This window comes from Myotis yumanensis, unplaced genomic scaffold, assembly GCF_028538775.1.
Source record: "Myotis yumanensis isolate MYYU_CA2020_CCGP unplaced genomic scaffold, mMyoYum1.0.hap1 SCAF_8, whole genome shotgun sequence".
NCBI lineage: Eukaryota > Metazoa > Chordata > Mammalia > Chiroptera > Vespertilionidae > Myotis > Myotis yumanensis.
This window is the reverse complement of record NW_027223759.1, coordinates 12569432-12595444: the sequence shown is the minus strand read 5'-3', so window position 1 is coordinate 12595444 and position 26013 is coordinate 12569432. Positions and strand designations below refer to the sequence as shown.

Genomic DNA, 26013 nt, shown 5'->3' with positions numbered 1-26013 from the left:
CAAACCAGGCGTGGACCCACGACTGTATCTGAGACAGGATAAACGCACACTGTACACCTAACATCTCCATCCAGCCCAATGTGAGGGATTCTCTTATTCCGAAAAGTCATGTGCCCTGCAGGATAAAGCATGTTTTTATTGTTTAAAGTTTTATATTTGTCTCCTTTATCCCCAGTTGACCCCCCCCAATGCCACTTCTAGAACTATATCTCAAGAAACCAGGAGCACCAATCAGGAAGGATATATGCACCCCTATGTTAATACCAGCACAATTTACAGTAGCTAAGATTTGGAAATAGCCTAAGTGCCCATCAGCAGATGAGTAAATTAAAAAACTGTGGTTCATCTACACAAGCATTTTAAAAGAAGCAGAAAGTACAGTCTCCCACCCCTGCCAACCCCCCGATCTATTTATACAAGAGACTATTTAAACAGCAAAAATATTGTACTGAACCACTGTATTATCTGCAATGCTTGTTAGGATTGTTATTCTTGCCTTTTCAAGATGTGACTTTGTCCTAGAGAAACCATATAGATCAGTGGTCGGCAAACTCATTAGTTAACAGAGCCAAATATCAACAGTACAACGATTGAAATTTCTTTTGAGAGCCAAATTTTTTAAACTTAAACTATATAGGTAGGTACATTGTTATTAACTTAATTAGGGTACTCCTAAGGCTTAGGAAGAGCCACACTCAAGGGTCCAAAGAGCCGCATGTGGCTCGTGAGCTGCAGTTTGCCGACCACGGATATAGATTATTTTCAAAAGTCTAGACACATGCCAAAAAAAAAATGACCCTGTCAATCAATTTGGTTTCTTAGGTTCCAACATTTACTGAGTGTTTATTATGTACTCAGAACTGTGCGGGGCTACATTACAAGGATAGGGGATATTGGAGTGACAGGTGGAAGAACCACAGGCTTGCCCATCACATCTGCAAACTAAGTCTCCTCCTAATTCCAAAAGGGGAGTGATAAGGTCTCCTTAATAGGGGTTCAGATTTAAGATGAACTGGCGCCAGGAGTCACCTGGCCTCCTCCATGTACATGCTAAGAATGGGACATGAGGAAAAGCCAACCACCACCTCAGATGATCCCCACCATGCAGCCAGCAGGAGGTCCAACAAGCTAATCCAGAAGGCACCCACTGTGTCTACAGTGACTCAGCCAACGAGCTGTGGGACAATTAAGTAAGCAGACAACTAGGAGGAATCACCCCATTCCTGCTCCAATGGATGACGAGGAGCAACGTTCAACCACAACCACTGGTTTCCACCTGGGTGTAGCTTGAGGGAGGCTATCTGAGGAACATATGCTACAGGCACATGGTCCTGAGAATGGCAGTGAGGATTTTTATTTGACACGAGGGCCTATGGGTTTTCGCACAAGGGAGTCTAACGTCGATCTATCCTCTTCTGTCCCTCCACAATGACCAACAGTCATGTCAGACAAACTCTTTTGAGTTGTCATTCTCAGTTCTGACCACAGCATTCCAGTATTTGACTGGCTCCCTATTCCTTTGTCCACCTGGTGGCTCTTTGCTCCAGGTTATGTTTAGAGTTAATATAGGAAATCTCTTAACAGGTGAGAAGAGGTCTGGTTTACCTCTTATTGGAACCATAAATTCCCAACGTGACTGTGAAGTGTTGGGCATAAGGGAGAGACTGACGTTTTTTATTGTGGTTAGCAGGGTATAGCAGTGGTCTGAGTTTTAAGATGTGAGGAAAACACCCTTAATTCCTTTCATTACTACCTGAGATTTAGATATTCAGGTTCATCTATTAGCAATAAAGAAGCATACTTTTTTTTTTTTTAAGTGGAGGAAGGGTGTGGCTAGATATCTCCCTGCAGGGAGAATCCACTCTTTAGCTAGCAGTCTGGATGATCTCCTAAAGAATGAAAGTTTAACTGCTACTCTATTTAAAAAACTTCCATGTCTTTTACATTTAGATAACATCCGACCCATGAGGCAATGTCATCAGACACAAGCCCTCCATGACTTTGGCTTATGCCACTGGGTCTTAGTTATCAAACTTCCATCAGTGGCTTCAATGCCTTGGGCTTGATTAGCACTTGCGGCTCTTTCTGTCTGCAACCCTCTGCCTCCAGGGCTTCCTGTGGCGGGCACATCACGGTGATGTCAGCTACCCTTCCCAGTCCCTTCTCCCTGTCATCTCATCCTATTTTCTTTTCCTTATAGTTCCGTCAATACACAACTTGATCTCTCCCATGGATCTGTTTACAGGAATGTAAGCTTCGCAGGAGCACGGACCTATTCCCTGACTATGGATATGACTCCAATATCTAGCACAGTGCTTGGCACGCACAAATATGATGGAAGCAGAGCCTGAGAGAGCAGATCATGTGAGGCTGGAAACACAGTGAAGACAGAGGAAGAGGCCATGAGCTGGAGTTGAGGCAGCCAAATAAAGGCAAGGACAAGGATTCTTCCCTAGAGTTTGCAGAAGGAATCAGCCAGCCTACAACTAGTCTTTATCGCAATGAAATTGATTTCTGAATAGTGGCTTGAGAACTGTAAGATATGCAATCTGTGCTGTTCAAGCCACAAGGTTTGTGATAATTTGTTACAGCAACAATAGAAAACTAATACAGATTATAAAGAAATGGAATTGATAAGTAAAAGCATTTAGGCCTGAGATATTTTCTTTCAGAGCCTAGGGTGGTGTGTCATGTGAGTCTTTCTTGCAAAGTAGAAATATAAGCAATGAAACCAACCTCACACTCTGTAGCAGATAAAGAGATAAAGTAAGCCAAATTCTGGATGTTTTTGTACTGTGAGTCATTAAAAGATTAAAAATAAAAATATATGTTTACCGTGGAACATAGAAGAAGGAACCTAAATGAACAGCTCTAAATGTCAACAATTATATTGGAGACCTTATTGTGGGCCCAACATCTACCCAACGTGGTCCTGCAGCTGAATCTGTGACACAAGAAATGACCCCCCTGAAGAAGAACTGTGGGTTTCAAAGAGCTGATGTCAGGGCCTTCCTACAGATACTTCCCTATCATCGCCCCAGATTCGTTATAGAGTACACATATTCTTTTGCATTTTCAATAAAGCAAAACTTCCAAATAAGCAGCAGTCTTTTTATCCCTTCTCTTAGAAAATCTACAGCGACCTGCTTGCAAATATACAGTGGAAGTATCCCAGAAGAGCCCCTTGGTTCATTAAAATAATCAGCATATTCCAACATGCATTCGTCCCTGAAATAATAACAATTCACTTTCCATAAATTAATTATGGTTTTAATGAGGGAGATTTGCATGTAGACTTGTGCCTTCAGATCTGCACAGGAGACAGCCTCTGCACCTTACAGCTCCACGGAAGAAGGCCTTTTTCCAATAGCCCAGCCACAGTGGAGGGTATGCAGCACTCTGCTGTTTGAGAAATGGAGAAGCAGCGTGGCAGAAGGAGCCAGAGAGCCTGGGTTTGGAACCGAGTTCTGTCTCATTCTAATTTTGAGACCATGGGCAAATTATTGAACCTCTCTGTCACCTGTAAGATGAGAAATATAATAGTATCTACCTCACAGGGAGAAGGCTAAATGACTTAATACAGCTAAAGCTATTAATATAACTAAAAGCTAGTTTTCAAGCTCTGGCACATAAGTGACAGAGATTGTTGGCAAGAATAATAACAATCCTGCCCTGGCTAGTATGGCTCAGTTGGTTGGGCATCATCCCATGCACCAAGAAGTTGCTGGTTCAATTCCCAGTCAGGGCACATGCCCAGGTTTTGGGCTCGATCCCTAGTAAGGGATATGCAGGAGGCAGCTGATCAATGCCCCTACCCCCCTCAAATCAATAAAAACATATATATTTGTAAATAAATAATAAATAATCCTCCATTTCTGAAATAGCTGAGGGGGAAGTAGCAATTTCACATGCACACACCCCTGGGGGTGTCTGCAAAGCATTGCCCAGTTCATCCAGCTTCTTCCTTTGTACTTGGAACCCTAGACAGAGTAGCTACTTTTAACAATTGCTATATGACCTGCGTTGGTGAAATGCACAGGGGATGGGGATGTTACAGCTAATTAAATTTTCAGCTTGATTGAGAGCAAAACAGCAAATGCTTCTGGCTTGAATCTGTTGGCTGCAAATTTTTCTAAAACACTAATCCTTTAACTTGTCCTAACTCAACTCACTGAATAGAATTTCTTTTAGAAGGCTTAGTACATGCATCACTTAAAGACCAGCCTTCTTGGCTCCAATAGTCATCCTTGTAACACCTGAGATACTAAAGAGTCACAATGGAGTAATGAAATGTTAGCTGTAAGTTTACTTGATACATTTCATCCTCATTTGCTGAAGGCCAAGCCTATGTCTGGCACTGGGGGGCGTGGTTTATTCTCTCTGTTCCACCTCCCCCGCTAAGTGAAACGTTCTAAAGAATTATGAAAGAACTAGAGGCCCGGTACACAAAAATTTGTGCACTGGGGGGGGGGGGGGGGGTCCCTCAGCCTGGCCTATGCCCTCTTGCAGTCTGGGACCCCTCGGAGGATGTCCACCTGCTGGCTTAGGCCTGCTCACTGAGGGATCAGGCCCAAGCTGGCAGTCAGACATCCCTCTGGCAGACCGGCAGCCCTCGGGGGATGTCTACTTGCCAGCAGGGAGCAGGCCTAAGCTGCAGTCGGACATCCTTAGTGCTGCTGAGGAGACAGGAGAGGCTCCCACCACCACTGCTGTACTGGCAGCCATCAGCCTGGCTTGTGGCTGAGCAGAGCTCCCCCTATAGGAGTGCACTGACCACCAGGGGGCAGCTTCTGTATTGAGCGTCTGCCCCCTGGTGGTCAGTGTGTATCATAGTGACCAGTCATTCCCAGTCATTCTGCTGTTAGGGTCAATTTGCATATTACCCTTTTATTATATAGGATAGAGGCCTGGTGCATGGGTTGGGGCTGGCTGGTTTGCCCTGAAGGGTGTCCCGGATCAGGGTGGGGGTCCCACTCGGGTGCCTGGCTAGCCTGGGTGAGGGGCTGATGGGTGTTTGCAGGCTGGTCACACCCCCTTCAGGGTCGGGGGTCCCCACTGGGGTGCCTGGCCAGTCTGGGTGAGGGGCTGAGGGCCATTTTTAGGCTGGCCAAGCCCCCTGGAGACAGATGCTCCCAGCCTCTCCTTTTTTTCTTTTTTTTTAAATTCTGGGATTTATTTACCTTCTATAATTGAAACTTTGTAGCCTTGAGAGGAGCTCAGAGCTGGCCAAGGTGGGCGGGAGGGAAGCCTCCTGCTCGCTCCAGCTCCGTGGCCACAGCCGGCTGAAAGCAGGTATCTGGGGTTTATTTACCTTCTAGAATTGAAACTTTGTTGCTTTGAGTGGAGCTCAGAGCCGGGAAGCTTGGCTTCCTCCATCATTGGGGCAACCAAGCCTCCTGCTTGCTCCAGCTCCATGGCTGCCGGCTGCCATCTTGGTTGGGTTAATTTGCATAGAGTCGCTCTGACTGGCTGGTGGGCATGGCTTAAGGCGTAGCGAAGGTATGGTCAATTTGCATGTTTGTCTTTTATCAGTGTAGACTAGAGGACCTGTGCATGAAATTCATGCACTGGGGTGGGGGGGGGGTGTCCCTCAGCCCAGCCTGCACCCTCTCTAATCTGGGACCCTCAGGGGATGTCTGACTGCAGGTTTGGGATAGAGCCTAAACCAGCAGTTGGACATCCCTCTCACAATCCGGGACTGCTGGCTCTTAACCATTCTCCCTGCCTGTCTGATCAGCCCCTAACTGCTTCTGCCTGCCAGCCCGATCACCCCCTAACCGCTCTCCTGCTGGCCTGATAGCCCCCAGCTGCCCTCCTCTGCCAGCCCAATCGCCCCCTACTGCCCTCTCCTGCCAGCCATCTTATGATGACATGAGGGCACGAGGGCCACCTAGGCTTTTATTAGTATAGATCTGATTAGTTAAGTCCAGATTAATGAAGTTTTGGTATAATTACTAACTTGCAAAAGTTTAAAGGGTAACTAAATTGTAAGAAACATGGCACTTGCTTGTTCAGGTAGCTTGAGTTGTCATATCTGTTGCCAATATGTGGGACAAAAGCAAAAAATGGCCTTTTGTTACCCAAGTTGATTTTTTTTTTCAGTTTTTCAAAACTGTAACAAAAGTTCAATTTGCTCCATCTTTAAAAAACATATATCTATATCTATATTGCAAATACTAGTAGACCTAAACACAAATAGATAGTATGTAAACCCCCTATCAACAGAACTATTTTGGCAAAACTTTCACACACTACTGGAAACTGACATTATCTGCCTGACTCAACTAACGGCTATTTTCCCAGAAAGTTTCGCCCTAAACTTTTCAACTGTCTCCTCTGTCAGCTTTGGAGAAAGAAATTATAATTAAAAGCACCCTGATTGCTTGGAAAACCCTTTAGATTTCAAATGAAAAATCTTCCTGAGACTTAAATTCCTCTCTAGTCAGCAGCAAAAATATCATATATTATTGATGTGTTTAAGAATTTAAAAATCTCTTTCAATATGTTGCCCAGTTAAGTTGTACTTTCTAATTGATTTTAATGATTTCATTGCAAGTGTCTATTATACTGGATGATAAGGAAGGTCTGTCCTATTGTCCCACCTAGAACACTATTTATTCATGGCTGCCTTCTCTGTGATCATACAGCACTTTTATAGCCTGTTACAGTATTTACCACAGTTTAACTTCATTGTAATTAGTTGTGTATTGTTTTCTCTCCTCTCTCTTAATCATGAACTTGTTGAGGGATGAGGTAGTATTTTACTCATCTTGCTATTTCCCCTAAACGCCTAGCTTCTCAATTAATGCTTGCTGAATTATTGAAGAGTTCAGGCCAAAAATAATTAAAAAGTCAAAAGTGAATCATAGCAGAAAGTATCTACTCGAATCCTCTAAGTGGGAAAATTTCATATAAGTATAATTTAACTTCAGATTCGAAGGCAAGATGGTGTATCCTGAGGAAAAAGATTCAGGGATGTAAAATAGATAATTAGTTCCATAGATGATCAAAAATATTAAAAACTCATCAGAATACAAATCTTTCTCATGTGCTTTTAGAACTGAAATCGGAAACTATTCAAATGAAGTAACCAACTAAAGGTGACCTATCATATGAGAGATGTGAAAAAGAAAAAAAGAGTAAAGAAAAAAAGTGTGAATACAAGATGGTAAAGATTAGCAATAGTTTACCCAAGTAAGTATTGCCTGTTAGTAGCATGCTTGTTAGATCTTAAAATGCACATCTTAAGCCTCCAGCGTACTTCCCGTCTGGATGGAACCCAGGGCTGTCACACACAGAGCAGTCAGACACATTTCTGCACTTCAGTGAAAGGTCAGGGTGGCTGAGTTGATCCTCCAAGAATGGCTCCAGCACGTGGGGTTCAGGTTGGAGGGTTACCAGGAAGAGATGCACTCAATAAGCTACATGTGGGGTGAGACTTGCCACCTTTTGTATATAAAGGTGACACGCTCCAATGCCCTCCCTGAAAATAGGGTCTATGTGTTCCCTCAGCTTGAAGGCCTCTGTTTGAGAGAACATATGTTAGATGTTCACCTGGGGTTGGAGGTACCGTTTGGACTACTTATAAGAACTACAAATTGCTTGATGACAAAGACCTCCTTTTCCTGCTTTAAAAAAATATTAATCTGAGTCCTTAGCATCTGTTACAGTACTTGGACCACAGTGGGTATGAACTGATATTTGAATGTATCAATTTTCAATAAAGGGGTATAGTTTATATAGTATCAGCCTTATTAGCATATTACCTTAATTATCTGAGCCAACCAGCTGTTTTCAGTGAACAAAAGTCTACTTTTGCTCACAGGCAGGTGCAGGCCTTCAGGGCATTTCAGGGAGGTGGGGTGCAAGAGGGGGTGGTGGCTTCCCACCTGTTGTCCACTCCCCGCACTCTGCCATTTCTCCCCTTTTCAAGTTCCCAATGCTCCTCATGGACATCCTTTTCTATAGTAGGTAAACTGATGTCATACAATAATTGGTTTTGAAAACTTTTGCCTGGCTGGTGTGGCTCAGTGATTGAGCTTTGACCTAGGAACCAAGAGGTCGCGGTTCTTTCCTAGTCAGGGCACATGCCCTGGTTGCAGGCTTGATCCCCAGTAGGGGGTGTGCAGGAGGCAACCATCCATGATATTTCTCTTTCATCCATCCATTGCCCTTCCTCTCTCTCTAAAAATCAATAAAAAAATCTTTAAAAACAACACTGAAAACGTCTACTTTTCCAACCAGTCAAGGACTGCTTATTAAATGCTTGAGTGGGGGCTAGGAAGTACAGTTCCAAGCACTTTTTAAAAAAATATATTTTATTGATTTTTTACAGAGAGGAAGGGAGAGAAATAGAGAGTTAGAAACATCGATGAGAGAGAAACATCGATCAGCTGCCTCCTGCACATCTCCCACTGGGGATGTGTCCACGACCCAGGTACATGCCCTTGACCGGAATCGAACCTGGGACCTTTCAGTCCACAGGCCGACGCTCTATCCACAGAGCCAAACCTGCTTCAGCAAGTTCCAAGCACTTTTAAAACTATATGCATAATATCTATCTATGTAACCACCAATCTCACAAAGAAAGACAGTCAGACAGAGACACACACACACACAGCCACTTGCAGGGGTTATAACATTACAGATATTCCCACAAACAGTGAAACTTTCCAACAGCTACGGTCTCTTAATATCAGAAAGATATCCTCTAAAGCCACAATGTAATAAAATAAAACTTAAGCACTCCTCAGCTAGTCTATGTCTGAAACAGCTTCTCAGATTTTGTTAGATGAAAAAATTCCTTCCCTATGTCATCTGATTATGAGGAAATATAAAAATGAGTGTGTAAATAGAAGCATAAGCATGTCTATATAGTTTTGAATGTTTTCAAACGCTCCAGAAAAGTTGTGAAAACATACTATACATTTGACTTCTAATTTGTGGCATTTGGAGATCTTCCTCAATTTTCCCTTCTTAATTGGCATGCTTTCAATATACTGTGTTCCTCCTCTCCTGCTTAGAAGCAAAATCTAGAAGTATATTTTTGATAAGTTGAATTTCTATTTTGATTCACACCCCATATTGGAATATTGGGTCACTTTTTAAAAAATTACTTGAATTTAGGCAGAGCCAAGCTTATGTAAACCTCAGTCATGTGAGCCATGGTAATTGATATATGCAGGAGGTTATTTCGGATTGATCAATGTGGGTTGCATGACTAGCTCCAGTAGAGTATATTTATTTCCTCTAAATATTTATCATTTGATGATATGAATTGGTCAATGACATTAGGCATCCATATTTACCTTAAGTCATATACATATTTGAGGCAGGGAATATTTTAGCATAACGCCAGTTTTCTTGGCATTGAATTTTTGGGTGCTGGTGCAAAGAAGAATTATGCTTTCTCAAGAACTGACTGGCCATTTCTTAACATTTTGTAAAATGTTCTAGTTTCATTTAAAGCCTTTGTCTGTTAGGTCTTACCTGTCCATCCTTTGAAATTGACAAAGGCAAAGCTACAACCATTGAGGATAGAACTGGTTGTTAACTAGAAAAATTACTATACCAAGTTTTTAATCTGCTGTGTAAAAAAATATCACAACATATTTAATTGAATATCAAAGCAGCCAATTATAAGACAAAAGCATTTTATTAAAGCTAGGATCTTGTTTTTCCAAAGTGGAATATTTAATGGTCATTGCATAATTTTTTTCAATATGCATTCATTTATGTGACCATTACAAAAGGCAGCTCTGAGATTTAAAAGTTCAAGTAGTAATTATCCTCTCTTGACTTTCTTCTTACATCTACTATAAGGAGATTAAAAACATATGAATTACACAATGTATTTCCTTGATTCAGTGATTTTTTTCTTAAACAAAGTCAACCCACTAAAGTGGATTGATGCTCATTCAGCTAAAACATTATACTTTTTTGCAAAGACACATTATTTGATCTGAAAATATTTCTAAGTGGCTGATATATATATATTTTTAGCACTTGAAAGTTTCTCTGGCTATCATAGTGCCTATTAGAGACTGTGAAACATTTTAGGATTATTGAACAAATATCAATTATCTCTATGTCCTCAGTGTCAATCTGAATTGAAAATGTGCCATCTTTTATATCTTCACTAATAGAATTTTTAATTAGCTGTTGATACTGTCATTAATAGAGTCTGCTATTTTTTTAAAAGGATTTATCTAAGCAACTTCTTATCTAGTCTTTTGTTTTTTTAATTTTTTCTAACTGGTACTTACTATTATAATCAGGCTAATTTTTAAGCAGAACACTATACTTTCAAAACTAGACAAGAAATTTAGGCAATCTTTTTTATTTTACTTTATTTTTTATTTCTTGAGTTTATTGGGGTAGCATTGGTTAATAAAGTTATATAGGTCTCAGGTGTAAAATTTTACAACACATCATCTGTATATTGTATTGTGTGTTCATCACTCGAGTCAAGTCTCCTTCTATCACCATTTATCCACCCTTTACCTCTTCTACCTTCCACACCTCCCTTTCTTTCCCTTTGGTAATCGCTATACTGGAGTCTGTGTCCATAAATTTTATTTTATTTTTTTGCTTAATCCCTTCACCTTTTTCACCAAGCCCCCTAACCCTCTCTCCTCCCGTCTACTAGCTGTTAGTTTAGGCAGTCTATTTTAATACATGGTTATTCATTATTTTCCTACTGATTCTTAGGAGTTTCTTATTCTTTAAAATTTCATAAGTAACTTACTTTAAATCTGAAATTATTTTATACTTTCAGGTCAACCAGGAGTTTACTAAATATCTTCTCTCTACCGAGATGTAAGGGAATGAAACAAGTAGTAGTTGCAATCTGTGCCTCAAGAGAATTAGGATCTAGACAAGAAGAAAAGGTGTGAAATTGCAGGAGAATATATAATAAGAAATTATAAGATAAAAAGTGTAATTTAATGGTAATGTGGACTCCTGATTATGGACTTGGATTTTAGTCATAGTGCCTCCCTAAGAGAGTAGCTCTATGGCATCCGGTACATCACCAATGGCTGCTGCCATTTTTCCTGATACTCCCTTCCCATTACAGTTTTTTATGCTTGCTCCCTGAAACGTAATCTGCACCGTGAATTCTGATTGAATAGGCACAGCATGCAGTACAAAAATAACCTTCTTTGATGGAGAATAAGCCAAGGACAGTGTGTATCATCTATATACTCAAGTTCAGCTTTCTCTAGAAAGCCAAATCTTTCCTTTTCAGAGGTTGGAATGAATGGTACTTAAAAATAATTTCAACTGGTTAAATTTAAGCCAATGGAAAAGGATGAGGGCAAAAGCCCAATTAAAAAACAAACAAACAACTCTCTAGGACCACGGCATTTCCATTTGTGTGTGAAGTGGATAAATTTCATTCACTTTAAGGTCTTGTCTGGTAGGATCTGGCTCAGTGAGAGGAAAACAAGTGCTGATGGTCGCTGATCCATGTCCACAGTTCTACTGCTGGTTACAAATGACCTCATGCTTCTTGACACCATTTCATAGCCCAAGGGATAGTCTTCTTCTAAACTCTATAGCCTTGTCAACCATTGATTCTGCTTATTCTGCCCCTTGGTTCCATTCTAGCAAATATTAACTTGAAATGTAAAATTAAAATTAGTACAGTTTCATATTTGTTCATTCATTCATTCATTCATCCATCCACCCATCCATCCATCCATCACTCAACAACTGCTTATTGAGTGCCTTCTCTGTGAAACATAATGTATTAGATGCTGAGAGAAATAGAAAAATGATTATAATGTAGTCTTTGCCTCAAGGAAATTACAAGAGAGGGAGAGAAGGCACATTTGAAATCATAAACATCTACAATTCAATGAAGCAAAATAACAACAATAATAACAACCTGTATCTACCATATGCCAAGACCTGCTCTAGATGCTTCAATTATTTCATCTTATATAAATTTCACAGGAACTCTGACAGCTAGATATTATTTCTCCCCTTTGAAAAATAATTTCCAGACGAACTGGCTGAGGCTCCAAAGGTTTCAAAACATGCACGAATGCACAGCCAATGCAGAGAAGAGCTGGGTTTGGGATGCAACACTACTTGATTTTAATTTTCATTCTCTTTCGAATAAATGCTCTAAGAAAAATGGTAAGTTTACCGTTTATTGAACATCTCTATGCCTGGCACTGTTCTGAATGCCTCACTTCAGTATCTCAATCCTCACAACAATATCATGATGCTACAATGACTATAAACACACTTTGCGGTTAAACAAAGGAAAGATAGAAACATTAGGTAACTTGACCCAGGTTATTCAGTGGAAGAATTTTCTTTTAACTTGGGTGGTTTGGGAAGATACAATGGAAGAAGTGAGTTTACTGAATTTCCATTGATTTGGACCAACTGAGGCAGAAGGAGGGTTTCCAGGTAAGGAAAATGGTCTTAAGAAAAGCACAGAGATTGGAAAGGGTTATGGCCATCTCAAAAAAATGAACATTCCAGAATGGCTGGAGTATACAGGTCATCTTGGCCAGAAGTAAAACTTATAATTTGAAAGCTTGGCTACTGTCAGGTATTAGGCCAAGGAGTGTGAACCACATACAGTAGACAACAGAAAGCCATGAATAGTTTTGAAGAGAGGAATGGCTGATCAAGGCTATTATTTCCTAATTCGCTCTTCACCAACCTGTTGTATTTAGCAATTTCACTTCACAAAATCACTATTACACAAATGATTATTTACCTAGGTCCTCCCAAGAACTACAGCTTCTATCTAAACAGCCAACTGTTACTCCTGTTGTTGAAATAAAAAGGCTCTTTTAAGTGACCTTTTAGAAAAGCAGACTTTGATGCCACAGCTCAAACCACTACAACCTCTTTAGACTTTCTAAAGTCAAACAAAGGGCGCAAAGCAGAAAGAGGCAGGAGTCCGAGCCTGGGAAAGGGTCAGGTTCCTTTGGACATCAATCTAAAGTCAGTTCAGATGCACTATAAAGTCATTCAATAATTAACCACCAGAAACAAGGACAGGTGGGTGGGAGAGAGTGAACGGGGAGAACATGGACATGTTTGTTCCATTTCCACCGAACACTGGGTCTGAAACATTAGCAGGCCAGAATCACCCTCCCAACCAGTGTAACAAATACAATGAAAATGCAAAGTGAGGATTTTGTGAATTTAATGACTGTGGTTACAAGTGCTTTCTGCAGCCACATGCCCTGTGGACTTGGAAAGGCTGGCAGGCAGTCACCCATGCCACTGGCGCCCCTCCTCCCGGAACTGTTCCCAGGGCAGCCCAGCACTGGCTGCAGTCAGCTCTCCCTCGCTGCTGTGCTGCCATCTCCTGCCAAGATCACTCTGCGGCTCAACTTCCAACAGGTGATCAATAAGAAACGAGGAGAAGCTTCTTGAATGGAATTACCTGGCACGACTCCCAGCTGGGCAAAGCCTGCATTCAAGTTGGCCTTCTTCCTCACGACAATATCCAATTCAGCAATTTTCACAGATGGTGTGTCTCAGAGCCTTCTGGGCTCCCGAAGGCTACTGAAGAGATTATCTGGGGTCTTTAATCCCCAGAGCTGGTCAGAAAAAAGCACTGAGCACCTAGAGTGAGCCAGGTGCTTGCTTCAGAAATACGGCTTTTCCCAACCATCGTCTAAAAGACAAACTTCTCATTTAACTAGTCAGAACAGAGCAGCTTGAAACAGTTGAGTGGCCTGACTGTATTCATGCTGAGGCAGGTCTTTAACCTAGCTCTGACCCTCTCCCAGGCCTTGTAACCTTCCCACCTGGCCACATGCCTCCCCAGGTCCCCCCCTTGGCAGTTGATCCCAATCACAGTTATAAACAATAATCATTTGGGAAAAGGCTTTTAAATGCACATCCTTAGGTCCAACCATAGAGATTCTATATATCTACAGCACATGTCTGTCTATATCTGTACATCTATATCCATATTTTACAATCATCTATTTCTCTAAAACTGGGTTTCTTCACCTTGGCACAACTGACATATAGAGCCGGATAATTCTTTCTTATAGAGATGCTGTCCTATGCATTGTAGGGTGGTGAGAAACATGCTCGTTTTCTACCTACTAGATTCCAGAAGCACCTTCCTTCTGGTGGGACAACTAAAAACGTCTTCAGACCTTGTTGAATGGTCCCTGGGAGGGAAAAATCACTCCCAGTGGAAAAGTGCCCAGGAAATTTGGAAAAAAAGCATATTCAAAACTTAGTGTTTGAAATCACAGGCCTAGGTTAGGATTTCTATATAAAGAACGCAAAAGGGAAAAAGCAGACTCTGGAAGACAATAGGTCGAGTGTCCTTTGAACCTGCAGAACTTGCCAACCTGTGTGAACAATAATCTTGGCCTCCACAGTGGGTGCGTTGTCATGGGAGCTGTCCAAAGCAGGATGCAACATAACATATGGCCAACAAGAAATGAAGGCGGAATACATTAGAAGTCCTAGAAAATGCCATTTGACTTAAAAAGTTTGATTTGCCCACATCTGTCAGAGCACTTTCAACAAATTAAGTTTATTTGTACACTGCCCAGCCTGAGGTAGTTCACAGTAAATATGCTGGATTCACTTAACTTTTATTTTTTCCTTTTTTTTCCCTTCCAAGGAACTTAGCAGTTAAAAAACATTTTACCCAAATAAAACTGAGGTCTTACAGTATTATTACTACCATTTTATTTCATGGTAATAACAAGAGGGACTTGAAGAATACATCCTCAAAAGTGGTTTATCCAAAGGCATGGAAACAATCGATAAAATAAGTGTTGGACTCTTATTCCTAAATTCTAGTCACCAAATGGTGACAATGACCCAAAGCTTTCATGAAAAATGCTATTTTCAGATTCTGCCACTGCTCTAGGTAACCTTCATCAAACTAAATCTATCTAGACCTCTGATTTGCATAAAGTTCAGTGCAAAACAAAGTTAATTAATTATGTTGAATATATTTTTGTGTGTATATTAAAAGCAAAATACAGATAAATAGAACTTTACAAAAAAATTTTTTTAAAGTAAGTCTTGGGGCAAGCCCATACGTTAATTTTTAAAAATATGTTTTTATTGATTTTAGAGAAGAAGGAAGGAGAGAGCTAGAAACATCAATGATGAGAGAGGATAATTGATTGGCTGCCTCCTATACTTCCTCTACTGGGGATCGAGCCCACAACCTGGGCACATGCCCTAACTGGAATTGAACCATGACCTCCTGCTTCATGGGTCCATGCTCCACCACTGAGCCACACCAACTGGGTCTGACTTTAAAAAAAAAAAATCATATCAGGTATTCTATACATTTCCATGGAATCACTCTAGGTAGATTAGTATAATTTCTTTTTAGAATGTATTTCAATTGCACTATAATTGAATACAACAATATAATATGTCACTCCAGGGTATTTGAATTTAAGAGTATCCTCTTAAAACACTTTTTAAAAGAGCTGGTGTACTTTAATCTTAGAAGTTTGTCTGAACGACTATTGGAAAGCCTGCCAGTCAAGTGATTCATTTTATGTATTAATCCAGCTCGGCTGACAAGGAGTTGCTAATACAGCACTTCTAACATCGATTCAAGTTCCATAAAAGGATTTTGGCTCATAAAAAATGCTGGCGCGACAGTAGGATGTAGGTGATCCTAGCTCTTGTCTATAGGAATACTGTAATGTGCCAAATTTTTTGGTGACCGCAAGCATTTCTGAGAAGATAGGTGTTACAATGATCAAATAAATGTATGGATATTAAAACCACCAGCATCCCCCTCTGCCTTCTATATTAGAAGTAAATCTTGAAAGATGGCTTCTGAATACAGGGTGGTGGGGTGTAGTAGCCACTATGCCCTGTGTCTTTGAGTGTTCTCCCGCCCCCCACCCCCCCGGCCGCCCGCTCTCTCTTCAATTCTTATTCTAGGAAAGGAGGCATCCTTACTGCAACCCAAGCATCAGTAGTAATTACTGGGATATGGCAAATCTCTTTCCATTCACTGAGATGGTTAGTACTATGAAGAACAGAAATCTGATAGCTTCTTTCTGTCAGCATAAAATGAGACCATGACCTTGTCCTGAGAAGCATCGTCTAGTAATATGTTTCATAACTTCCGTGCAGTGATGATCTAATAAGAATCTAAAAGTAATTAACTGGATCTCGGTTAGCCACCCAAAGCCTTATTCAAATACACATTTTTATCAGGACTCTAAAGGAGCCATAAATTGGGGCATTTTGAAAAACTGGGATCTAATCCAGTCCATGATCTGATCAGGGTTCAGTGGTAATAATAAATTAGGACTATTAAAACTGGGAAGCATTCCAACATTTTATTTTGCCCACACCACAGGACCTAGCAAATTCTACTGCAAAACACGGGGATATTCAGGGAGGAGCAAAGCCACGCTGAATTAATCATGTGAGTGTGATCATGCCAAATCATGGGTGTTTTCAACAGTTTAAATAATGCCAACGTTTAAGTTCAGTAAATAATTAATTATAGAGAGTCTCTTGGCATATAAAAGAAACCAGCCTTCTGGTATCTTTAATAAAGTAGGCACTCTTTTTAGGATACAATAATGAAAAAAATCCTATCAATTCATTTGTTGCTGTATGTATTTAGGAGGGTAATACTTATGTAGGTTACACGTAAAATGTTAATTTCAAATATAATACTTTCATTTCCTTTCTATGCATCTTCATTTTGCAGCATGAACAAATGTTGGATAAACTCTAGCCTTATTCTGGTTCTCATTTCAATTTCCAGTAACATAAAAATCTCCCAAAATTAAATAAAATGCTGAGAGGCTGGGAATAGATTTTCACTCACTTGTATTCTCAAACTATAAATGGTTTCTGAATGTTTTTATTTCTCTAAGATGCATTTCGTTTATGGGGGGAACTTGCAGCTGCATAATTAAATTTCGGTTTGCCAAATATCAAAAACACATGTATTGATTTAAACGAAGGGAACAGGCCACAAGCAGCCTGGCTGATAAGGCAAGGGAGAGGACTGTGCGTTCTTGGAAGGCTTCCTACCAGGAAAGAAAACTTAGAACCTTGAATGCAGACACTGAAACCGATGAACTTCCCTAATCTTAGCTTCACTCTCACTTAGGCATTCCGTTCAGGCCACTGGTTGAAAACAAGAGCCATATGTTTTCATGCTTCTCAATCCTGGACGGGAGAAGGCACCTCTTTCACCTCCTCATTTATCCTTCTTAGAGTCTAATAAGATCTACAAAAACATCTCATTAACACACTGAATGAGCTCCCTTGCAAAATAAACTCTGATAATGGTATATAAGAATAATAGAAAATCTTAAAGTGCAAAATCCTGTTATTAAACTCCTTCTCCCACTCCATATTAGTAAGACGTTTCATTTAATGAAATGTTATTTCGGTGATATGGGACTTTAATGGAAGACAGGCTTTGATGTCAATGGAGATTTTTTTCCTCCCTCAGTACTATAATCCTAGATAAATGAGGAAACATATTTTTTTTTTTACCTAATCTCCACCTGACTTCTGACAAGGCATTAACAATACAAATATAACATGCATGGAGTTAGGTATTTTATAGGTTTAAGACTGGTTAATTTCACACTTTGTAGAAGGTTATCAATTTAAGTTCAAGTCATGGAATAAAACAAAAAGATATGTTCACCGACTGGCTAAGACAATCTCTTGCTTTCTGTTCACTGTACGAATTTACATAATCTGAATGTTTGAAAAATGCTAATTTAATTTAGCCTGATAAAAATTTCTATAAGAAATAATCTTGGAATATAATATTGAATTCATTCTCCTAGCAATGCATGTAGAAATTTAGAACTAATGTTTTAATATTTCCAATCTTACTAGAAAAAATATGAGTTTGTTTAAAACAGGGCTGCACAGCAGTGGGCTGTTTGACGTGTTTCAGGAGGGGACACATGACCAGCTCAACAAATCAAACAGACAAAGAAAATCCTAGTGTACAATGTTGAGCAGGAAACTTGAGCTTATACACTCAGATAAGGATAGTGCATATACAAGTGGATAAAAAAGCTGTGGTACAAGATAAAGATCACATGATCTCACTCATTTGTGGACTATAATGAGCAACATAAACTGATGAACAAAACAGATCCAGAGACAGGAAAGCATCGATTAGACCGTCAAACCTCAGAGGGAAGGTAGGGGAGGGTGGGGGTAAGGGGGAAAGATCAACCAAAGGACTTGTGTGCATGCATATAAGCCTAACCAATGGACACAGACACCGGGGGGAGGGGCAGTGTGAAGGCATGAGTGGGGGTGGGGGTGAGGGGGCAACAGGGGAATAAGGACACATATGTAATATCTAATCAATAAAGAAAAAAAATTTAAAAAAAGCTGTGGTACATTTACACAATGAAATACTACTCTGCTGTAAAAAGGAAGAAAACTTTACCCTTTGGGACAGCATGGATGGACCTGGAGAGTATTATGCTATAATAAGCCAGTCAGAGAAAGACAAGTACCATATGATTTTACTCACATGTGGAATTTAACGAACAAACTGAACTATCAAGTAAAATAGAGACAGAGTCATAGATAGAGAGCAGGCAGACAGCTTGGGGGAGAATTTAGAGAGGAGACTGAGCAAAGAAGGAAAAAAAGAGAGAGAACTCATGGACATGAACAACAGTATGGTGATTGCGGGAGTGGAGAGGAATGAGTGGGAGGTAAAAGAGGGGACAAAAGGTGATAAAAATAATAAAAAGAATAGTGCACACAGTACAATGAACCAATGCCATGGCAATTTCAAGAGAGGCCACTCTAGAAAGTTCAAGGTAAATACTTCTATACTTAGATATGTATATACTAGAGGCCCAGTGCATAAAATTCATGCACTCAGGGGGTCCCTCAGCCCGGCCTGCGCCCTCTCGCAGTCTGGGAGCCCTTGGGTGAGCCTGGCTTCTGGCTGAGTGGCGCTTCCCCTGTGGGAGCCCACTGACCACCAGGGAACAGCTCCTGCATTGAGCATTTGCCCCTGGTGGTCAGTGCACGTCATAGTGACTGGTCGTTCCACTGTCCGGCCGAAACTGGCTCTCAGACATCCCCTGAGGGGTCCTGGATTGTGAGAGGGTGTAGGCCAAGCCAAGGGACCCCACCGGTGCACGATTGGGGCCCAGGAGGGACGCGGGAGGTTGACCAGTCAGGAAGGGACCATGGGAGGGCTCCAGGGTGTGTCCAGCCCATCTCACTCAGTCCCGATCAGCCGGACCCCAGCAGCAAGCTAACCTACCAATGGGAGCATCTGCCCCCTGGTGGTCAGTGCATATCATAGTGACTGGTCAACTGGTCAACTGTCTGCTCCCCTGGTGGTTAGTGCATGTCATAGCGAGTGATCAAGCGGCCTTAGCATATCATTAGCATATTACACTTTGATTGGTAGAATGGCCAACTGGACAACCAGACACTTAGCATATTAGGCTTTTATTATATAGGATCTCTAAGACCCTGAGATCTGGAGAAGACCATTGAGATAATCTAAGAACAAATGCAGCATCAATGATACACAAAAAGATTTTTGATGGTATGTGGCTTAATGTATGTAATTACAGTAACTTACATGATTTTGCACTTATATATTTTATTGATTTGCATGTGTATAAATATAAATAAGACAATGAAGGCAATATATCAATGACTGAAGTTTATGAAACTCTGACCTAGTCCAATACTTTCCTAACACACTAATTGTTTCTCAATCGGTTCCGTATTAGACATTTCCAGTGTCGACAAACTACTGCGTCATGAGGACTGTGATTGTCAGGATGTTTTCCCTTCTATTAAGTGGAAGGCGGAAGGCCATCTCTCTTAAAATAATTCCTCACTAGTATCTTCAAGAAAACAAATGAGTGGTGAATAAGAGCAGAGACAGAGAGACAGATAATAGAATGGATGGAATGAAATATGCCTACTTCCTTTTCCATAGGAAAGTCCTTCAATCATGTGAAAACAGCTACCTCCTAACTCTGCAGACTATGACTCACAGGTCCTTCAACATTTTCAAACAACTTGGATTTGGCGCTGCCATTCTTTGTGTGTGAGAGAGCACAGGAGGCTCCAGGTATTATCTCAGCTGTGTAAAACTGGAATTATTGCTTCTTCCCTCATTTTGTTTATGGACTTTCAGTCATGTAGCCTATGACTGGATTAACTTTTTTGGCAGGCACATCCTCATATTGACTCATGCTAAACTTTCCCTCAAAGAAAACCATCAGGCAAATTTTTCATATATTTGGTATTAAGTCAAACCTTCCACATCCTGTGTTTGTACCGTTCAGTTTTGGACCTAAAAGCTAGACTTTATATTTATTCCTATTAAGTTTTTTTGTGTTTGATTCAATCCATTGTTCCAGATGATTCTGTCATCCAACACATTATCAAACCCTGCAGCTTCTTGGCATTCAAATATGACCCATAGGCACCATCGTTTGATGCCGATGCTCATCAGGCCAGCGTTAAAAATAAAATTTGAGACGAACTTTTTTTCTTGCAAGCTTATATGGATGGAATCACTAGCAGTCTTGGGTACAGCTTCTCAAATAGCTCATAATCCCTCTAGGGTCATGTCATCTGGTATATATTTCTCTGTGTTAGCCACAGGACATCATGAGACAATCAATGCCAATGTCCAGGAAGGTACCTTCTCTTTGTGAAGTCCAGAGATTAGAACAGGGGTTTTCAACCTCCATACTGACAGTTTGTGTAGGACAAGTCACTTGTCTTGTACATTGTAGGATGCTTAGGCCCATCCCTGAACCCTACTCAGGACATGGAAGTAGCAACTCCTTCCTTGCCTCCTATCCCCTCAAAACTGTGACAATTAAATGTCTCTAGATACAGCCAAATGTTCCTTGGGGAGCAAAATTAGTTTCCCCGTCCCCCTAACCCCCCACTGAGAAACACTATTCTGGACTCTGCATTCTTCCAATCTAATATAGTAACTCAATCCACCTGTTATGGCTTTTTTGACCGTTTCATAGCTACAGTTATGAGTAAACTCTTCATATATAGTAATATAGTACCAAATAGTTTCATACCATAATTTAGATATGTAGACAATAGTGAGATATGGAAATCATAATAAAATAATGGGAGAAATGGAGAGGTGTGATATAATCCTAAAATTTAAAATTAAATTTAGATTAACCCTTAAACTAAACAGTTACAGGGAAACTGAGCCTCCAAACAGCAATTCTATGATTTGAAAAGGAAATCTATAAAAATTTTTGTACCCGGAGCTCATCAAGGAATTACTATTTGGGACAGTGGAAACTAGAAACTCTACATGTTTGACAATAGAAGATAAATTATGGTATATTGATCTCACAGAATATTGGATAGTCATCAAAATTACATATTTTTACCCTAGTTGGTTTTGCTAAGTGGATAGAGCATCCCGGGTTTGATCCCAGTCAAGGGCCCATACCTTGGTGGGGTGCATGCAGGAGGCAAACAATCAATGTGTCTCTCTCACAGCGATGTTTCTCTCCCGCCCTTCTACTCTCTCTACAAATCAATGGAAAAATATCCTCGGTGAGGATTAAAAAAATAAATAAATAAGTAAATTTGTCAAAACATCAATGAAAATGCTCATAATATAATGCTATGAAAAAAGGTAAGATACTATATAGGGCATCTGCAAAAATGTGTACATACTTTAACAGACGATAACTCACTTAAATTTTACTCCTTTTCAGGTTTATCTGATTTGAAATAATGGGTGAACAAAGAAAATTTATCCTAAAGTGCCACTAGACTTTTTTTATGGGGATACATAAAAGATAAAGTTTACAGTACAAAACCCACAACAGTCAACGAACTCAGGGTATGCAAATGCCCAACAAAATGATTATTGCTGTATGTGATTCTACTGCTTCCTGTCATCAGCAGTGCCTGGACCAGAACGGTCATCAGCTTGAAAACAGGTGTTGACAAAAACATTATTCACTTTTGTAGATACTTTTAAATTTTGAAAATGAATGTATGTTAATGAACACTGACTTTATAATCATTCAAAATGCATGTACATCTTTTGAGACACCTTGTATATTCTGTATGAATACCAAGTTTTCAAAGAAATAATATACATAGTAAAAAGATTCCACAAATATTTATAGTAGTAATGAAATTATGATGGAATTATGCATGATTTTAATAGTCTTCTTTATACTTTTCCCCCCCAAAATTTTCTTAATGAACTTATAGTTTTTCCATGTTTTTTCATGCATGGGAGGTGCTGGGGAAAGTGATCCGTCTTCCCTTAGGCATGAGCTCTGGCAAGGGTTCCTCTGTGTGTGCAAAATAGTGTGCAGTGAGGGAGGCTGCTACAGAGAGGAAGCATGAGAAAGATGACTATATTTTTAGACTGGGTTATTCAATCCTCTTGGGGAAAAAAATCTGTGTATCGTTTTTTATAGAATAAGAACAGTTCAATGTTCAAGCCAAACCCTGCACCTCCAAGTCAGTGGTCCTCTGACATGAGAATGCTAAAGAATCACCTGGGCTCACCTATTAAACACAGTCTCCTGGGCTTACCTCCCAAGGGTCTCACCCTGCACGGCTGGTGTGGGACTCGGGAATCTTCATTTTTCCTAAGCATCTCAAGTGATTCATTCTGATGTAGGTGGCCCATGAACCACACTTTGAGAAACTCAGCTTCTATAGGAAGTCATGTGCTTTGATTTGGATGAGTGTTGTGTTCTTTTGCCTCTATTTTTGGTAATTTCTTCCTGGGTACTCACTAAATAGAGTTGGTATAGCCCCTCAGTGGTGTGTTGGTAAGCCGCCTCTTTGAAAAAGCAAACTCAAACTTTTTGCATTTGCCTATTTCTGTGGAGTAGGAAACATTCTCACCATAACCAATTTCCAGCTACCACGGATTTGTCAACTAGCTCACAGAATTCTTGAAAGCTTAATAATTGTCTCTCACACGCTGGTACAAGCTGGCTTCAACACTGTATGGTATATATTTTATGTAAATGCTTTAAATCCTTTGTAAAAGGGATATGTTAATGAAAAACTACTAACTCGATATCTAGGACAAAGCAGTAAGCAATAGGATGGCTTGAAACATCATAAGGTAATAAATTCTAAATGTATTAGGGAAAAGGACAACTTTATGAACTTGTATACACTATTTCTTATTTTGCTTTATGTTTTCCATGGCCATGCCATGAAGAGTGATAGGCTCACTGAGTTCTTTAAGAGTTGTGAATTGGTTTCCTATGGATGATGGAGAGCCAAGAAGTGGGACTCCAGGGTTGGGAGTAATGCCAAGTGTTCAGCCCCCACCTCTACCCTCTGTGGCCCTGGGCCCCTGAGCTGTTGAAATGCCCTTGGTCATTCATTCTATAGCACCCAACCATAAAATCAACTCCTCCAACTTCTTCCCCTCACACATGATTGAGACAATGTTGTCTCTGGGAAACCCATATCAGATGCGTTTTATGTGTTCATGTGTGGGACGTGGCCTAAGTGAAGGCTAATAGCATAGTTCTTTCAATATTTTGAACAGACATATTTTTTTAAAAATTGGACCTGAAGCCTATACAGCCAGCTGAGGCGAATTTACAGCCTTGCTTTAAGAACAAAACTCCCTCAGGCACCTGCTTCCTAAAAGCAAAACCAGAAAGGAAATGAACTCTTGCTTAAAGACAACCCACCTTATTTTATGGGTTATCAATTTTCTAGCTGGCACACAGCTCCCTAGCTACTATGAGTCTCTCTCCCTTTCCCCCCACCTCCTGCCCCAAACCCAAGCAAAGATTGAGCAACAAAATATATGAAGTCTGCATTCTAGCAAACAGCTCAGTTTCCAGAGGATGAGGCATAGGATGTGGTGCCTCGGTAAGTAAAGCCAAGGGAGCAGCACACTGTGATGTGGGCTCGCCACACTGATGTCTTTGCCAATACATGCATTAAAACCTTAGCCCGAAGCACATTCTATATACAGGGTTACTGCCGCTTGGGCGATGCTGGAGAATTCGTCTTTCTTGTCCTTGGGGCAGCTCTGCCAGGCGAATTGTCCACAACAATGCAATGCACTTGATTTCCTTCTAACTGCTCCACTGACCCTGGGTTGGAGCCTATCAACTCCTCAAAAATGAGAAAGGACTAAATCATTTCTTCTTTTTTTTCCCTATTGATAAAGTCAGCCTTCCCAATGGGAATAGACTATAAGATAGGGGTCAAAGGTTAACTGTAGATACTCGTAGTCTGCTCTGTGCAAGAAAACAGTGAATTCGTATGATTTTCTTAGTATACATGCTAGAGTATTAAAATAAGTATGAGCAACTCTAAAAAAAAGGGGGACTGTAGTTACTAAAAAGCAAGTGGGAAGTTGGACAAATCTGACCTGATACACAATGACATCAGAATTGAATATTTAAAATTATATGCTAGTTTTGTCAAATCTCAGACTTTCTCCAAGTTTCATTTAGTTGTAAAGGCGCAACTTAGTATGGAGAAATATGAATATTCTACTACATGCTTCAAAATCAAATATCTACGCATCTACTTGGGATAAATGCCAGAGTTAACATCACAGATAAGTGAAGGACCTCTTGTCCAAATGGGAACATTAAGCTCCTCAAACTGGAGAATGCAGTCCTTGCAAACTGTCATTATTTCAGTAAATGGAACCGGTCCTTTAACAGATGGGCGACATACTTTGCAACTTGCTGATAGCCTAATAAAAGACACTGGCTTTTAAAAAATGAAGGACATGTACTTCTCAAGTTACAGTACGCAAATGGATTTAGCAGAATAAAATTAAGGAGGCATACAACAGTTTGACAAAAATTGGGAACAGACTATGGAAATATGATCATTCTAAACATCAACATCAAAATGATATTTTTTTACTTAAAAAAAACTGGTTGTTTAAACCATACAGAAAATATACACTGATAAAGTCAAAACCAGGAGTAGCATATTATGAAATTATAAATATTGACATAAAAAAACATGAAGTTAATTTCTTCTCAAAATATAATAAAAATCCCCCAAGACAGGCAGTCCCCTTTTATATCAAGTACTTTTCCATTTGTATCAGTCAACCTCTTGTGTTTCTTAAAGTAAAATTTCTCCAGCTGATGGATGCAATAACCAAATGAAACCCAGACCATGGCTCACATGCAACAGGGCCAGCCTTTCTGCTCACCTTTCCCGTTCCTCTTTCATCTTCTCCAGCTCCTCTTCTCGCAGGCCCCCATGCTTCACAGGACCTTTCTGCTCAGCTTTCCCACTCTTCTCATCTTTCTTCTTTCCAAATCTAGTAAAACACGAAGGAGAAGATGGCTGTTAACAATAACAGTGTTCTTGTTATGGTACATTTAACATATTTATGAGATGAGTCCATTAAACCATAATTCTTTATACTAAGTAATACAAAATCATTTTGCATAAAATGGAAGTAAAGTAAGATATTGAAAGCAGACAAATAACATAGTTATTGAATTCTCTTCTTTCTACTCTCCCTCTTTCCATTCAGATATTGATTGTACAGCATGCACAAAATCATATGGTTAAAGACCAAAAATGTAAAACCATTAATTCAGTAGAAATTAAAGAACTGAAAGGTTATCATTCAAATATAAGTAAAACCTAACCAACCTCTGAAACGGGACTCCAGAGCTCCAAGTGGCATGCACATTTAAGGTTACACTCATGGGATAATATAACGATGGTGCTGCAAGGGACCTTACTGAACACCTACTTTAATACTGTCATTTTACAGATGGAGAACTGAAAGCTCTGAGAGGCCTTAGGCCTTGACCAAGACCACATAACAAATTCCATACAGGGCTGGGGTTAGAACTTGGGTTGCCTCCTCCACAGCTCTCTTTCCTTCTCAGCACATTTAGTCTCCTACATAGCCACAGGCTTCCTAAGTCAGCCCAGGGTGAGTGTGCTCTGAGCACTCCTTGGTGTCAGGCACATTTGTTGTTAACTGGACACAATGGCACATATGATACCTTATGTTTT

General features: G+C 40.2%; 1 protein-coding gene across 1 annotated transcript in view; it reads right to left on the bottom strand.

Annotated features, from left to right (window-relative positions):
- Positions 1-26013, bottom strand: part of PARD3B (par-3 family cell polarity regulator beta) — a 907609-nt gene that overhangs the window by 161764 nt on the left and 719832 nt on the right. The window contains exon 19 of the mRNA XM_070421939.1: positions 25190-25300. Within this exon, the coding sequence (XP_070278040.1) occupies positions 25190-25300 (111 nt within the window). The remainder of the gene's footprint in view (positions 1-25189; positions 25301-26013) is intronic.